Source organism: Hibiscus syriacus, unplaced genomic scaffold, assembly GCF_006381635.1.
Source record: "Hibiscus syriacus cultivar Baekdansim isolate YM2019G1 unplaced genomic scaffold, ASM638163v2 tig00116962_pilon, whole genome shotgun sequence".
Lineage (NCBI taxonomy): Eukaryota > Viridiplantae > Streptophyta > Magnoliopsida > Malvales > Malvaceae > Hibiscus > Hibiscus syriacus.
In genome coordinates this window covers 3594597-3612242 of record NW_024063488.1, presented here as the reverse complement: position 1 = coordinate 3612242, position 17646 = coordinate 3594597, and the positions used below count along the sequence as shown (strand labels likewise).

Genomic DNA, 17646 nt, shown 5'->3' with positions numbered 1-17646 from the left:
AAGTCAATTTATCGCTTTTGAACAGTTTTTAGTTAATCAATCAAAAGTATGACAATCTTATCTCTATCGAAAATTTCATATTCAAGAGTATAGGTTATCAATCTTAAAATCTACCTAATCAAAAGAAATAATTACCATGTTGAATGAACTCACTTTTTTTTTCATAAAATACGAACTCACTTTTTTTTTCTCGGGACAAGTTTTCCACTCTTGACCTCACCATACGCTGCATTCGTATTGGTCAACGTCACACTATTCTGGGCCAACAAAAGAATATCCAATGAGACCACGCCATTTGTACACTCACACCTCTAAATGGCCGAGCGTGATGCACACAAGCATTCCCGAATTCTTTTTCTCCACCCAAAAAGTCTTCAAAAGTAACGATGAGGCGTTACTCTGCTTCTCTGACACAATCTTTTGCTTTCAAACTCACTCAGCTGTTCGGTCGAAGAAAGAAGAAGATTGAAACTGAGAGGTAGTGTGTTTTTTTTATTTCTTCAATTGGAGCAGGGAAGAAAATGTGAGTTATTTAGTTTCATTTATTCTCTATTTTGGCTTACTTTAGGGTTCGGCACTTTCATTTTATAGTTTCAATTACTGTTCATACTGGCAAGATAATTCCTCTTATTTTGCCTCTTTTCTGTTCTTTTTCCTAATTAGCTGCACCATTTGATTGAATGGAGCCTCCCCTGCCGGTTTTGCCAACAAATTACGAAATCTCAAACGGTATTTACATTTTTATTTTAATTACGTTTAAAAACTTGTTTTCAAATTTATCTTGATTCTAAATTTTAAGCTTTTGGTATAGGTCTTTATTTTTCGTTAATTTTTGTTCAGTCTATTAATCTTTTTGACTGGAATATTAATTTGCCTTTTGAATTTGTTATTTATTTTATTCCTAATTGTATGAGCGGATAAAATATATATTTGAGGAACAATTATTAATATTGATTTATTTGGATTTTCTTGGCTTTTGTTCTAGGGTTTCCCTTTTCATAATGTTGTTTTCCTTCTTTATGATTATTTATAGAATTCAGTTCTAAAGGTTGTAAACGGACAAAATTATCTAGTGATTCAAAAGATTATGACAGCACCTTCTCTGCTGCAAATCTTCAAGATGACGATGAAAAGAAGAAACCTAAGGGCTCAGCAGATGTTATTGATTATAGCGATCCATTTGCATATGCTAAAATGCTTGAAACTTTTGATGCTGGTGGTAAATATGGAAGTGTTACAAAGGATTTCGAAGCTCTTATTACTAGAAATACACAATTAGTAAGCAAGCTACTTGCTTTGCATCCTTGTCTTTCAAGTATGGTGGTGAATGTGGAAAAAACCCCGAGGAAAGAGGCTTCAAAGGTGCCAAGCCGACAACTTTCGCATTTGTCACAGAATAATTTTATCGACTTGGAGGATGACTCTGTTGGAAATGACACCACATCATCACCAGTAGTGATTTTGGATTCAGATGATGAAGACAATAGACATCCGAGGCCTCTACATCCCGTTCAGGAAATTGTATTGAGGAAGCCATCCGGGAATTTAATATATAAGGAGATAATGGTATGTTCTTTTCCATATTTAGATTTTGAGTAGTGTGTCTGAGGATGAAGGTCGAATATAAAAGTCAATGCAAGGATAAAGAGCATGAACATTGAATTTTGTCGCACATTAATTTTATAAAATAATTTTGAATTTTAGGGAAAAAAACGGTGTCACTTGCATTTAATCATCAAAAACAGGGAAGAAGATTGCATTCAACTATTCAAAGTAGCTTTAGGGGCTGTTTGTTTGCCTCTTAATTCAACATTCAGCACGTTTGTTTCGCACATCTAAATGATTCAGTGTTATCTGATTCAGCAAAACAGTGCTGAATGATTCAGCACAGAAGTACATTCTGAATGATTAGAGTCATTATCAAATAGCATGTCACATTCAGAGTTAATTCATACAGAGCTTCTGAATCATTCAACATTTGAATCATTCAGCACTTAATCATTCTGAAATAAACAAACAACCCCTTAATCTCTAAAGTTTCTCTCTAGGCTTTTTTAACTTGTAAATTCGAGTTTTAATCATTAGAACATCCATGGAGTCTTGCACTATTGCTCATGTAGAAAAATAAGATGATACTTTGTATCTGTAATGTATTTGTGATAAAGATGTTGCTTGAGTCTTTTCGACTCATGACAACAATGGAGCTTTCTTGCTATTTCTCATCACAAATAGCATGGTTGAGATGAAGCAAAATGAATAAAGTTTAATAACTTGTTTCTATTGTTTCTTGCATCACTTGCTCAGGATGCTATAAGGGCTAATGGTTTATGTAGGGTGAACTTTTAAGTTTTGTTGATTTTAGAAGCAGTAGATGCCATGGCATGGTGAGAAACTAAATCAATTCCATTTAAATCCAATACGTGAATAAAGAAAGTATGAATATAATGAAACAATGAAGCTGTAGAAGCTCAATTGACCTTGAACAAACTTTTTTTTTCAAAGAAAATTAATCTGCTACTAAGTGATGCATTTTTATGTTTTTATCTACGTTCAACTTTCTCAAAACTTTTTTTCTTGTTTCATGTCAATCCAATCTGAGGCGTTATAAATGTAACTGTCACATTAATGGTTGATTATGAGTATTTTGAATATTTAATTATTACATACTCGCTTTGTTTGTATTTAAGTGAATTTTGTGTACTATGGTATGCTTCTAGCTCTAAATTGTGTGTTTAATTTTCTTAATATATATTTTTAATCCAATGATTGGTGTTATTGATGTATTTCAGGTTGGAGAGCCTAACTTGTTTCAGGTTGGGGAGTCTATGGGAAACCGAACTTATAGGAAAGAAAAGATTAGCCTAACCAGTGAAATTGATGTCAAGAAGGATAAAGGTGTTTATGTTGGTGTTGAAGATGATGTTGATACTCAAACCGAGGCTGAAGATGATGGTTTGGGAGATATTTGGCAGGAGATGTCAATGGCATTAGAGTTCTCGAAGGTATTTTACTCTGTAGCTGGTGGATATTCTCTGTCTTCATTATTATTTCTTTGCTTTCTTTTGAAAAGCAACGCAAGTGCCTTTTTCAGAAGTAGATTGCATCTACATGTTGCCAAGTCTTTTTTTTCCTTCTCTATTTGCTCTCTATTGAGTTAACAATTGTGCAAACTTCGGTATTTGCTGCTTTTTTTAAGCTATAGAGACAACTAAGTGCTTTTTTTTTGTTGAGAGAACTGTTGTTACTTTGGTCTCGTTCAAGATCATATTGGGTGCATTTAGGTTGAGAAAGGTGCGGTAGAAAAAAATGCCAAGCAAAACATGTAATTTTGAAGATTTCAGAATTAGATAATTTTGGCAAAATTAGTTCATTATTTAACTTAACTCACGTTTGGCATTGTTTATTAACACAAATAGACATTAAAACCTTTTTGTTTTACATATTGTTCCTTCAAATTATTCCCCTTTTCGGTTACCTATGTTCTGAGTCTAACATCTTGTTCTCGTTCTTTTGGCGTAAAATGTCATTACTATTCTGGTTGTGAGTTGTGACAATAGGAAACAACTCCTTCTGTTGCTTCTATTATTTTAGGTCAGATTTTGAATCTTTTACATACGTCTCATCGCCATGGAAGGATGAGAAAAATCTTGTTTTATAAACTGTTCTGATTTTAAACATCTTGTTCTAGTTCTTTGTGGTGTAAAATATTTAATCACTGTTTCTGATTGTAGCAATAGGAAACAACTCCAGTTGCTTCCATTATTTTGGTTCATATTTTTTTTGAATCTGCCACATGCTTCTCACCATCACAGAAGAATAAGGAAAATCTTGTTTTATATACTGTAATCCAGGGATTTAAATTGCTGTTGTGACAACGTTGCGCTTACCGCAGTTGCAGGCATGACGGATGCTATTGCGGTCACTGTGGTCTGCGGGTATCGCGGTCGTGATTTTTTTTTTTAATTCACAGAACTTATTGTAAAACATAATGATTATAATTATAAAAAGTCACTTTTAATGATTTTTAGAGTGCTTCCTAACACTTATGAACTTTTATTAATATGAGAACACAATTTTTACAACCATTAATTATTCTTATATTTTTTTACGAAATTTCTAAGAATATTATATTAACTAATAACAAAGTAAAAAAATAGGAAATATTAAACATTGATCATATTTAATAAGTTTGAAAGTTTTTATAGATAAAATAATTAAAAACTAATACATGAGAGAGCACTTCAATATTTCTTGACAACTTTGAAGATGGTGAAGATATCAAAGCATTCTATGCTGCAAAAGGAAAAAAAGGAATAGATAAATGTATAGCTTCTCATTAATTATTCCTATTTACTACATCTTATTCTCACTCTCATTGTACTTACATATATAGTTTAACGTGCTTCAATTCTTAATTATCTTCTCATCAATTTTTTTAATTTTACCATAATGGAACAATAACGGGAATAGCGGCCCGTTACTGCTGCAATTGGCCTTTACCGGTTAAATTGTGGCCACGATCCATCGCTATTGGTGTGATTCCACTTTATACTGCTAGTTTCAGCAGTAGCAGTTTTGGACAGTGCCGCTACTGCTATAGAGTGATTGCTATTCCGCTACCCGACCACTATTTAAATCCCTGCTGTAATCAGTTAAATTGTTTTAATTATTGAACTGTAGGCAACTATTTTCCCCTAGAAAGAATGTGCTATATTCATTGACTTATGATGCTTTTGGTAGGATGCATTTGAGGACCCTTCCTGTGAACGCATGTCAGAAGATGATGAAGACTGTGATCATTCTTTTGTCTTGAAGGATGATCTTGGTTATGTGTGCAGAATTTGTGGGGTTATCGAGAGAGGAATTGAGACTATAATTGACATCCAATATAACAAGGTAAGTCAAGCTTATTCTATTGAGCATTATGATTGTCCTACATTATGTTTACAAAGTAGGTTTTAAATATCTGTGATTTCATTCTAGCATTATATTCTATTGAAATTGAAGTGGATTTTAATGTAGCTTGCACCAGTATTAAACATTAATTTAAAATTACCTATAACTCATTATGCTGTTTCAAATGTGAAGGAATCTTTGAACCTTTCCAAAAATGAATTGCTTGCTTCTAGAGTTCTTTGACTGAGATAATGTATTTTAATATCAAAGCCAGTCTGTTGCAGGGATCTTTACCCACATTACACTTGGTAGACCTGCTAATATAAGGTCAATTTATGTCTAATAGATGCAGTGGAAAATAAGGTTAAACTCTGGTATTTTGATTCTACTGTCTCATGTGGAGGTGCCTTGTGTTGCCTCTTCTAGTTTTGTTTTATCAGTTGAAATTCAAATTTGGATCGATTTATAGGTGTTATGACAGAGTTGTTATATGCATTAAATGACACAAGCTCAAGGTTTTTTCCTGTTATATATTCAGGTTTAGTTAAATCCAACTAATAGGACTTATCATCTAGTCCTTGCCTGAAAACTTCATTTTCTGAAAATTTCCCCTTTACCTCTGCAGGCCAAAAAGAGTACTCATAATTATGCATTAGAGCCACGAAATGGCAAAAATAGAGAGTCAATTGAAACAGGAGTTAAATTTTCTGAAGATGATTTAGCAGTAACCGACATAACTGCTCATCCAAGGCATATGAAGCAAATGAAACCTCATCAAGTAGAAGGCTTTAATTTTCTTCTGAGCAATTTGGTGGCAGAAAACCCTGGGGGATGCATCTTGGCCCATGCTCCTGGATCTGGAAAAACATTCATGATAATCAGCTTCATGCAAAGTTTCCTAGCCAAATATCCACATGCTAAACCACTAGTTGTACTTCCAAAAGGCATCTTGGCTACATGGAAAAAAGAGTTTGAGACATGGCAAGTAGAGGATATTCCACTGCTTGATTTTTATACTGGGAAAGCAGATAATAGATATCAGCAATTGGAGGTTTTGAAGAAGTGGGTTGAATGCAAGAGTATCCTTTTTCTGGGATACAAGCAGTTCTCTACCATAATTTGTGAAGGTGGAACCAATCAAATTTCTAAATCATGCCAAGAGATACTGCTCAGAGCACCTTCAATTTTAATTTTGGATGAAGGCCACACACCAAGGAATGAGAACACAGATGTGTTGCAATCCCTTGCAAAAGTGCAAACAGTTCGAAAAGTAGTACTTTCAGGGACACTTTATCAAAATCATGTCAAAGAGGTATTTAACATATTGAACCTTGTTCGACCAAAGTTTCTTAGGTTGGATACTTCAAAATCAGTAATTAAGCGGATAATGAGCAAGGTGCATATAGCTGGAGTGAAGAAGCAGTTAAAAGCTGGAGCTGATGCAGCTTTTTATGATTTGGTGGAGCACACACTGCAGAAAGATGAAAATTTTGAGAGGAAAGTCTCTGTCATCCATGATCTACGGGAGATGACCAGCAAAGTCCTTCATTACTATAAAGGTGATTTCTTGGATGAGCTTCCTGGACTTGTTGATTTCACCATTGTGCTCAGTCTTAGTCCTAGACAGAAGGATGAAGTCCATAAGTTAACTAGGTCTCAAAAAAGGAAGTTCAAGATTTCATCTGTTGGCAGTGCTGTTTACCTTCATCCAAAACTAAATTCTTTCTCCGAGAATTCTGAGATGACAGATGATAAGATGGATGACTTGTTAGACAAACTAGATATCAAAGAGGGAGTCAAAGCAAAATTTTTTCTGAACATGTTAAATTTATGTGAATCAGCTGGTGAGAAACTCCTTGTTTTCAGTCAGTATCTGATTCCCTTGAAATTTTTAGAGAGATTGTCTGTGAAAATGAAGGGTTGGCAACCAGGAATTCAGGTTTTCTCAATCACGGGTGAATCGAGTTCTGATCATCGGGAGTGGTCTATGGATCGCTTCAACAACTCTCCTGATGCCAAAGTTTTCTTTGGATCTATTAAGGCATGCGGAGAGGGAATTTCTTTGGTGGGGGCATCCCGAATTATCATCTTGGATGTCCATCTTAATCCATCTGTGACCCGCCAAGCAATAGGTCGTGCATTTCGCCCTGGCCAAAAGAAGAAAGTGTATGCGTATAGATTGATTGCGGGGGATTCCCCTGAAGAGGAGGATCATAGTACTTGTTTCAAGAAGGAATTAATTGCAAAAATGTGGTTTGAGTGGAACAAGTATTGTGGTAACCGAGTTTTTGATATGGAGACTGTTGATTTGAATGAGTGCAATGATCTCTTTCTGGAAAGTCCTTTGTTAAGGGAAGATATCAGGGATCTGTACAGAAGGTGAACCCCTGTTTATCCAACAACATTCTCATTTATTTTATCAAGTTCTTGCATTCCAACTTCTATTTTCCATGTATTTCAGGTAGATGCTGGGACTGTTTCTTTGTTGTGCACAAGTAATTTCTCACTTCTTTTCGTAATCATTCTGATATGTTTCCTGGATTGTTGTAAACTTTTGAAAGCAATTTAGGTGATTGTTGTCAATCCCTTGCTATAGAAATGACCTTTTTGACAGTTGGTGATGACTATAATGGAGGAAGAAATCATGTAGATGCTTACTATTTAGTAACTTAGTAATTGAAGTTTGTGTGCTAGTGTTGGAATGGGATTAAGTTGCAAGTTTTTCTGAATCTGCTCTCTTACATGCTTTTGATGTAGGCGTGTCTATGTATTGTTTCTTCAAATTTTAACTAGATTAAAGATATAAAATTTATGCATGAAAACTTCAAGTATTGGGTTGGGGTGACATTTTTTCATGCAATTTCATGTTTGATTGAAATGGTAAACTACATTTAAGGTCACTCAATTATTAGTCAAATTACAAACGGGTTATTTTCTTTCCCAAAATTAAAATTTATTCATTTAATTAAAATATTGTTACAAACAGGTCATTTGACCATTAAATATTATATAGAATTTAAGTGGTCTAGTATAATAATAAATTTTGTATTCAAATTTTATATGTTTAATTCAAAATATAGTCTTTTTTTTTCCTCCAACATTTCTTGGCCTTTATCGTTCATCATCATCCCTATTTGGGTACCCTTGTTAACACTAGTGTCATAACCATTTTTATATAAAACATTTATTTATTATTTTGAAAAACGATCATGACTTTAATTTGGAAAAATGGGTGATTTTGGATTAGTTGGAATTAAATCGAATGAGAGTCGCCATCGACCTTTAAGTTAGGTAGGTCGAATACCTAAAAAATGCCTTTTAAAACAATTTTAAGAAAAATTATTTTTAGACGAAAATCGGTCTACGTTTATCAGAAATTCGATTTGATGGGTCCGGGAGTCGGTTAAAACTGGTATTGTGTCGCTTACACGTTGTCGTAATGATGAAACTCATGAATCGAATATAAAGTTAAAATATAATTCATTTATTGAGATTGAATTAATTTGCTTCGAATTAATTAATTAGAAGAAAATTCTGACTCGAAAAGAAATCTCGAAATTAGCAATCCTCCATCGGGAAAGCTAACTCGACTATTCCTTATTAGTAAAGAATATTTTCTCCTCATTAATGAATATACGAATCGAATATAAATGAAAATAAATATTTTTACAACCAAATAAATTGATTAACTAAAAATGTGAATCAAATACAAATAAATAAATAAACATTTGAAATTTACATTCACATAAAATGAAAATAATTGTTAATTAAAATAACGCATTGCATCATTTAAATAAGTTAATTCATAAAATACACTCGATTTATTTTAAGTTACTTTATCGTTAAAATGCCTTACGGGATCACATCACTTCGACCAAATGGTGCTTTCCACACTCATTTTACGTATTCGTATTCTTGAAAATAAAAATTGAATATTTCATTCATAAATAAAATGCAGTAGAAATAAATGTAATTGAAAATACAAAATAAAATATTTACATAAAATGAAACTAAAAATATTATTTACATAATACAAATAATTAACTAATGAGTAAAATACACATTCACATATAAATGACTAAAGTACAAATAAGTAAATATTATAGACCAAAATAAATATCAAAGAACATTTAAGGGGCTAAAATATAATTAACATAAATTTAAAATGTTGAATAGTAAATACAAAAAAAATTGGACCAAATAAACAAATATAACAACTAGAGGGACTAAAATAACTAAAACAGCAAGTTAAACTCCTAAATAGTAATTACAGACAGTTAAGGGGCTATAATAAAAACAGAAACTTAGGGACTAAAACAGTAACTATAAATAAATCAGAGCCCCAAATAAAAAGTATTAAATAATACAAGTACCAAGACCATAAATAACCCATAAATAAATAATTTACAAACTAAAATAAAATAACAAGAAACATGGAGCACTAAACAGTAAATAATCCAAAAGCCAAGCAGTGACTAAAATAAAAACCATACAAATAACATGTCCAAATTAGAATATCAAAGAAGGTACATAACCCACTAAATTAGTGACAAAAATGAAATAATTACAAATATTGTGGCCAAAGTTACATATTAATAATAATAACAACACATGTAGTAATAGGACTAAAGCATAAAAAAGGAAAATAAAGTGCTCAAAAACTAATAAATAAGACTTCATTTAATGGCTGAAATATGCGATTACAAACTATAAGGGACCTAACATGTAGTTAACCCACACTCCAAAAACACGCAGAAGGTCCCCCAGAACGATGTCGTTCTACGTGAACTAAATAAGCCCAAAATGGGCTTTGTTTCCCATTCTCCCCCTCACTTGCTTCATTTTAAACAGATGAAGAGAGAGAGAAGTTATCTGGAACTCTTTCAAACTAAGGGAGAACGACCACGGTGGCCGGAGGCTCTCACGGTGGGGCCGACGGTGGAGCACGGCGGCGTACGGTGGTCGGAGCAAGCCAACCACCCTCAAAAGATTCCCTCTTTCACCCTCATCCCGAAAATCAAAACCATTCAATCCAAAACCCCCCTCAAAGCCCTAGATCTAGGTTTTATTCCTCTCGAAACGTGTAAAACCGACGACCCCTTCGGCTTCCCAACGCTTTTCCGATCCAGGTAAGGGCTTTTTCTCTCTACTTTCTCTTTGTTTTTCCTTGTTTCTTTTTTTTCTTTGTTGTGTTTTTTTGTTCGGTTTTTCTTTCCTTGAACCCGAATGCCCTTTGTTTTTTCTCTCTGTTTTTATTGAAACCCCCCGAATGGTTCCATCTCCTCTCTATCTTCCTTATTTTATGTTTGCATGCTAGATCTGGTTGATGGTTGTTGATGATGGCTTTTGATGATATTTGACTTGCCTCGGGAAAGTGTTTGATTTTGTAATATTTTTTATGGGGCTTCTTTTATTTGCTCGACTAATGTAGTGGGGAACCGGTCACTGTTCAATGGATGTGTGCAGGAGAGACCGTCGGCAGCAACAGAGAGCGGCGGCGGTATCAGTAGTATGATATCCTAGGGTTAGGGTTTCAAAAACCCTAGGGAGCTGGGTCGGGTCAAATTTGTTCTTCTTCGGGTTGCTGGGTCAAGTCTGGATTGGGTCCAGATCCGGGTTTTGGGTTGCAGTGGACTGTTGGACTTGTAACTGAGTTGGGTCCAATGTTGGGCTCCGGGATTGGGCCTTTGTAATTTGATATGGGCTTCAAGGCCTGCAAAAGTGTGATATGTAAAATTCAAAATAATAATAATAATAATAATAATAAATAATATAAATAAAATGAAAAAAAGACCTGGACAAAAATGAGTGTCTACAACTAGAGTACTCTATTTTAAAATCATTAATTAATCTAATACAAAAATTTATAAATAGAAAGGTATTTATAGTTAATATTTTTAATGTTATATCTTTTATTAGTATAAGAACAAGTACTAAATTGATATTAACAAACGTTAAATTTGTTGAATTATGATCTAATTAATAAGATATATAATTTTTTACGACTAAAATTATTATCACATGTAACTATTCTATTTAATTTTATTGGGTCAATGATATAATAATATTTTAATTATATACTTAAATTATATATATATATATATTTAAAAAAATATGATTCATTTATAACATAATTAATATTTGAATGAGCAAGAACCAAACTATTTAAGTGGCTAAAAGGATTGTTGTTTTATTTTTCTACAGAAGGTACTTGAGCGTCTATTGTCAAATAATTAAAAGTTTTTCGAATAAATATTAAGTTGTACTCGATCCATGCTATTCAAAATAATAATAGATAATAATATCTGAATGACTTGGAATGTAGTTATAACTTCTTTTAAACTTGCCAACTGACTTAACGTTTTCAACAAGATAAAGAACACTGTTTCTTCCTTCCCGCTCTTTAAATTTCAGCAACTCTTCCATCTTCTTCTTCTTCATTCTATTCTACTGTAAAAGAAATGGATACGAATAGAAAACCCACTGTTTTTTTCGATGCCAATAACAACCAAGTCTCCACTGCCAAGTTCGCCTTCTCGTCTGCTGCATCAGTTGCCGCCACCGCCATATTGGCTCGATCAATCGCCCATGAATTCGTCCCCCCAGAGCTCCGAGACTATATCTTCTTCAAAATCAAGAGCCTCCTCCTCTCTTTCACTCCATACACCACCTTAGTCATCGAAGAATTCGATGGCCTCAACGACAACCATCTTTACAAGGCTGCACAACTCTATCTCGAGCCCACAATCCCTCCCGACACCAAGAGGATCAGACTAACCATGCCAAAGAAGCAAGGCAAGATTTCATTTTCCCTTGAAAACAGTGAGCAAATCGTTGACAACTTCAATGGGATTCAAGTGAAATGGAAGTTTGTGTCCAAAAACTTCCCTTCCAAGAACGTCTCACCCCATGATCCTTACAACCCTCCGTTGCTCACTTGTGAGACTCGCTGCTTCGAGCTAAACTTCCACAAGAAACATAAAGAAACGATCTTGAACAGTTACATGCAACATATATTGGCAAAATCCAAAGAGTTGAAGGAGAAAAAGAAGACCCTGAGGTTATTTACCTTGAAATCTGATAGGGTTTATGGGAGGAGAGGGGATATGTGGCAGTCGCTGAATCTTGATCATCCATCTACTTTTCAGACCCTGGCAATGGATTCTGATTTGAAGAAGAATATAATAGAGGATTTGGACAGATTTATGAGAAGAAAAGAGTACTACAAGAGTGTAGGCAAGGCTTGGAAAAGAGGGTATTTGTTGTTTGGTCCTCCTGGTACGGGGAAGTCGAGCTTGGTTGCTGCCATGGCCAATTATCTTAACTTTGATATATATGACTTGGAGTTGTCTGAAATCAGAGACAACTCCGAGCTGAGGAAGTTGCTGATTGCAACCGGGAATAAATCAATACTCGTTGTGGAAGATCTTGACTGTTCCTTGGAAATGCATAGGCTTCCTCAATCCAGGCCTGTGTTGCCTCATCGACCTAATCAGTTATCTCAAATGACTCTGTCAGGATTGCTCAACTTCGTCGATGGCTTATGGTCGAGCTGTGGGGATGAAAGGATCATAGTGTTCACAACGAACCACAAGGACCGGCTCGACCCGGCTTTGCTACGCCCTGGTCGAATCGATGTGCAGATCCACATGTCCTACATAACTCCATGTGGGTTCAGAATGTTGGCTTCCAATTACCTCGGGATAACAGAGCACCCACAGTTCATGGAGATCGAGGAATTGCTGAAGACGAAGAAGGTGACGCCTGCAGAAGTGGGTGAGACGTTGATGAAGGAGGAGAGGGTTGAAGAAGCGTTACAGGGTCTGATTCAGTTTCTTGAAACCAAGATAGAAGATGCAGCCGCTGATGGTGTGCAACCGGAACAAGTCCAAGCAGTAGATGATGATGAAGAAGAGCTAATGATAGAAATGGCGGGGACCTTGGTCGACATGAACCGTTTAAATTGTTGAGAAATGGGAACTGGGGACAGTGAAAACTAATAAACAAAGATAAGCAAAAACTGGTTTGCATGATGGAATCTGGTTTAGTATGATAGCTTGTTAATATGCAAAAACTTGGGGTTTATTTGTTTCATGCTTATGAGCATATGTGAATGTTTTGTTTTAGATTTCAAAATACCGACCATCGGGCTGTTCAAAATAGCTTTTAACCATTTAGTATTGAATGTTCACATCTCTGATATTCATTGTGCTTAGACTCGAGATTTTAAAGAATAATAACAATTCATTTACTACCGAGATCGTTTGATTCATGCTTCATTTGTCCACTTTATATCACCCATTCTTTTAAATTTTCAAAAACAATATCTAAATAGCTATTTTATCTACTTAAAAACACTTTTGATAATAACCTCAAACACTCAATTTTTAAAACAAACAACTCAAAAGCACTTTAAATCAAATAGATTTCACACACAAGAACGAATATATCAATGAGAACAAACTTCTAAAATTTTAGAAAAGAAATAGAAAATAGATTATTAATAAAAATATAAATACAAATATCTAAAATTTGACGAATAATTGAATCAAGTATTTTGAGTATTTTTTAACACCCTAACAAAAATTATTTCAATTTATAATTTTCACCTGGTTGAAATTTGGTTTATAAACTACTGGAAATAATATTAAGAAATACATTGAAATAAAATTTAAAAACAACGCAGAAAAATAAATAAAGAATAATACGAGAAATATAAAAACACAAAACTATAAATAAATATAAGTATAAATAAATTATTAATTAATACCATACGTAAAGATAAAATATATTATATTATTTAAAATAAAAGTTCAACTTTAAATCTTAAAAGTAATATTATTAAAAAAACAATTAAATATATTATAAACCATAAAACCAATTGTCATAACCATTTTTCAGTGGAACAATTAAATGTTATTTTTTAAAAATAGTTACAACTTTTAATTTGAAAAATTTTTAATTTGAAAAATTCGGTGATTTTGAATTAAATTGGATAGAGTCTGAAAAAGAGTCGCCATCGACCTTTGGGTTAGGTAGTTCGAATACCTAAAAACGTCTTTCAAAAATTATTTTAAGAAAAATTATTTTTAAGACGAAAAACTTGTATGTGTTTACAAAGATTCGATGAAAACGGGTTCGGGAGTCGATTACAGCCAAGGAAGGATTAATACCCTTGAACTGTCTTTTCAGTACCATTTAATTTGTCGGTTGTCTTAATTACAAAAATTAAAATTAAAATTAAAATATTCAATCATAACTATTTACCTTTTGATCGATTAAAATTATCCTAAAAATATCATGAATAAAGTAAAAAATTAAAACAAACAAAGACAAATAGTTAGTATAAAAAATAAAATATAAAAGGTAAATAAAAAGGAATGAAAAAAATTTAAATTAAAACAAGATTAAATAGGAAAAAATTAAAATTCATAGATCAAATTAATTATAAAAATGAGCCGCAAGAGAAAAATCAAAGACTTAAGGGATTAAATAGCAAAAAGAAAAAAGTAAAGTACTAAAATAACACAAATAGAAAATTAAAGGATTAAAATAGTATTAATAGAAACTAGAATGACCTAATAAATATGAACAAATAAGATCATAAACAATCAATTTAAAATAAATACAGGGGCTTACATTATAATAAAATCTAATTATATGGATTAAAATGTAATAAAACAAAAGACAATAACTAAATAAAAATAAACAGTGATTAAATTCGAAGATTATTAAAATAAATATGCATATTCGAAACACATAACAAAGTATATGACAAGAGTGCAAAAAACATTAAAATAAGGGAGCTTAAAGGTGATTTTACCCTGATAGGATCAAAGCACAAAACACGTTGAATATGAGGACCTTATGCGTGATTTAACAATTAATATATGTGAACAAAACATAAAGCTCCTAAAAACTAGTGGCCTAACAAGTGATTTAACCAAAATTCTTTTAAGCTTAATATCTTTCCTTTCTTCCTTCTACACGTGAACCAGATCAGTTTTTCATTTCTAGTCTTCTGTTTTTTTTCCTTCACCAGCGCGACAGAGCAAACATGGCGACCAAATCTCAAGTGAACTCGAGAGCCATACCTACCACTCGGCTCTAGACTCAACGACGGCGACACCCTTACTCTGACGTACTGCAGCAAGGTAACTTAACTCACTATCTCTATTTTAATTATTTTTTAAAAACTCATGGAATTTACGTTAACTACGAACAAAATTACAAACTAAAATTCCTATTATTAGTTGCATTCGAATTGAACAAATAAATTAAAGAAACTAAAATATAAACTAAAATACCTTAGGATTGCTGAAAATTTCTGTATTTTTATTGTTGTCTCTTCTTCATACATTTTGCTCGGCTTTTATAGCCAAACTTTACATAATTTCAACATAAAAAAATTACAAATTGATCATGCGTAAATTTATGCAGGAAACATGGGATGATGGGAGCAGGTGTGGTGGGTAAGCTGTTTTTCTGACTTTTCATTTTGAAAATTAGTGATTACAGCTGCCCTTCTTTGCTTGTTGTTGTGAAACAAGAATAAAACAAAGACGTAAAACAACAATTTTCATCTATTTGGCCCACAACCAAAGATTGATGCCCTTCTTTGCACATTCTTGTGTCAACAAGAATAGGGCAAAGATGAAAAAAACAATCAGTTTTTGTCCGATTCTTTTTTTTTGATGTGTTTATTATTGGAGAACAACTGTAATTGGGCTTCAGGTTGAGCATGGAATTGGGCCTTGGTATTCTTCTCGATTTAAAGACCTTGGTTTAAAAATTTGACTGGAAAGTAGTCAATATGTCATCGAGCTGAACGGAATCGGACTCGAAAGTTTTCATAGACAGATAACCCTTCTCGCCTTGAGTTATGATGTACTAAGCTGAGAGATTACCCCAGATCTTCTTCTTGAGTTGAAAACCCCAGCTTGAGGTATGTTGTAAATTTGATTTGCCTCTGAGTTGAATACAATCGAACTTAAAGGTCTTTGATGATAAATATCCCTTCTCGCCTTGAGTTACGCTGCAAATGATGTGCCTTTGAGCTGAGTGTAATCGAACTCAAAGGTCTTTGACGACAAATAACCCTTCTCGCCTTGAGTTATGTTGCAAATGATGTACCTTTGAGCTGAGTGTATCGAACTCAAAGGTCTTTGACGACAGATAACCCTTCTCGCCTTGAGTTATGCTGCAAATGATGTGCCTTTGAGCTGAGTGTAATCGAAATCGAAGGTTTACTGACAGATAGCCCTTCTCGCCTTGAGCTATGCTGTAAAATGATGTGCCTCAAAAGGTCTTTGGTTGGCAGATAGCCCTTCTCGACTTAAGCTATGCTGCAAATGATGTGCCTTTGAGCTGAGTGTAATCGAACTCGAAGGTCTTTGGCAGATATCCTTTCTTGCCTTAAGCTATGCTGCAAATGATGTACCTTGAGATGAGTGTAATCGAACTCGAAGGTCTTTTGTTGGCAAATAACCCTTCTAGCCTTGAGTTATGTTACAAATGATGTGCCTTGGAGTTGAGCGTAGTCGAACTCGAAGGTCTTTGATGACAGCTAACCCTTCTAGCATTGAGTTATGCTGCACTGGGCACGATATCATTTGTCGTGAAGTGGAAATCGTGGATGGCCCCTTCGTTGTGAAGTTGAGCCTTGAATTGGATATCTTTCATCGTGAAGTTGAAATCCAATATAAGGATGTGTTGTTTCGAGTCCAATATCCTTCGCCGTGAAGTTGAAATTGGCTCTGAATGAAACTGGGAAGCCCCTTCGTTGTGAAGTTGAGCTTTGAATTGGATATCATTCATCGTGAAGTTGAAATACAATCTTGTGTACATGGGCACGATATCCTCCGTCGTGTAGTTGAAATCTGGCTTGAAAACATTAACTGGAAACCTGGTACTCATTGTTGAGTTGAGATGAACTGAATTTGTTCTCAATTGGTTCTCGAACCTATCTGAAATTGATTCTGAGATCTGTCAATCTTTCAATGCATCAAGTCAGTAGCTTCTCTATGCTGAGTTAAACAACCACCATCGTTCTTTAAAGGCACTTTTGAATCGAGTATCCTTCATCCTGAAGTCGAAACTTGACTCTAAAAGTTGCAAAAATCATATATGCTAAAATGATGAATGTGATGCTCTTAAATATGTCTAAGGTGCATGCAATATGAATGAGGACGGAGTCTCGTGCTTTGTCTGCCGATTTGGTCATGGGAATCGATCGTGCCCTATTTTCTTCTCGAGTTATAGCTTCAAGGACCTTTCATATTTGAGACTGTCCTGTTTGAAAATATTTTTCTTCCTTTGAATTTTCAAAATTTTGAAATACATCAAAAGGAATTTTGAAAAATATTAACTCCTTCTGGGTTTCACAAGCAAATCATAAAACAAGAGTTCATTGGATATCAAATAATTAACTACTCTTTTAATCTTTGAAAACTGTGAATCTTTGACAAATATCAAGAATAAAAGGATGATTTAGAGGTTGGCAACCTAAACTCTAGGGTTTGTTTCCCCAATTCAGTCATCGTGAAGATCATATAATGCCCCTCTTTCTTGGTTTAACATTTTAATTGGAGGTGGACAAAATGACACAACTAGCATAATCAATATCCAGGCCTTTCAGAATAATTCTGTTTCAGTTCTCTGAAATCTTCCGTTTGTTCAGGCTTCGTAGACTCACTTAGTAGTCAAGGTAGTGCAGGAATATCGGTCTAAAATTGAGATTTTTGAGTGCTC

At 33.9% G+C, this 17646-nt stretch overlaps 2 protein-coding genes across 4 annotated transcripts; both read left to right on the top strand.

Moving 5' to 3' along the window:
• Positions 1 to 410: 410 nt before the first annotated feature.
• Positions 411 to 7551, top strand: LOC120190494 (protein CHROMATIN REMODELING 35-like). 3 transcript variants are annotated; one of them, XM_039193572.1, is made up of 7 exons: positions 411 to 478; positions 664 to 729; positions 1034 to 1566; positions 2790 to 3002; positions 4741 to 4896; positions 5522 to 7275; positions 7358 to 7548. In XM_039193572.1, the coding sequence occupies exons 2-7, from the start codon at positions 681 to 683 to the stop codon at positions 7359 to 7361; spliced, it is 2709 nt and encodes a 902-aa protein (XP_039049503.1). In that variant the 5' UTR covers positions 411 to 478; positions 664 to 680; the 3' UTR covers positions 7362 to 7548. The 3 variants fall into 3 exon arrangements, with proteins under 3 accessions (XP_039049503.1, XP_039049502.1, XP_039049504.1); XM_039193571.1 differs by having other exon boundaries at positions 5522 to 7550; XM_039193573.1 differs by having other exon boundaries at positions 441 to 523; positions 5522 to 7551.
• Positions 7552 to 11311: 3760 nt separating this feature from the next.
• Positions 11312 to 12866, top strand: LOC120190226 (AAA-ATPase At3g50940-like). The gene has a single exon (XM_039193332.1). The coding sequence runs from the start codon at positions 11358 to 11360 to the stop codon at positions 12864 to 12866; it is 1509 nt and encodes a 502-aa protein (XP_039049263.1). The 5' UTR covers positions 11312 to 11357.
• Positions 12867 to 17646: the final 4780 nt, after the last annotated feature.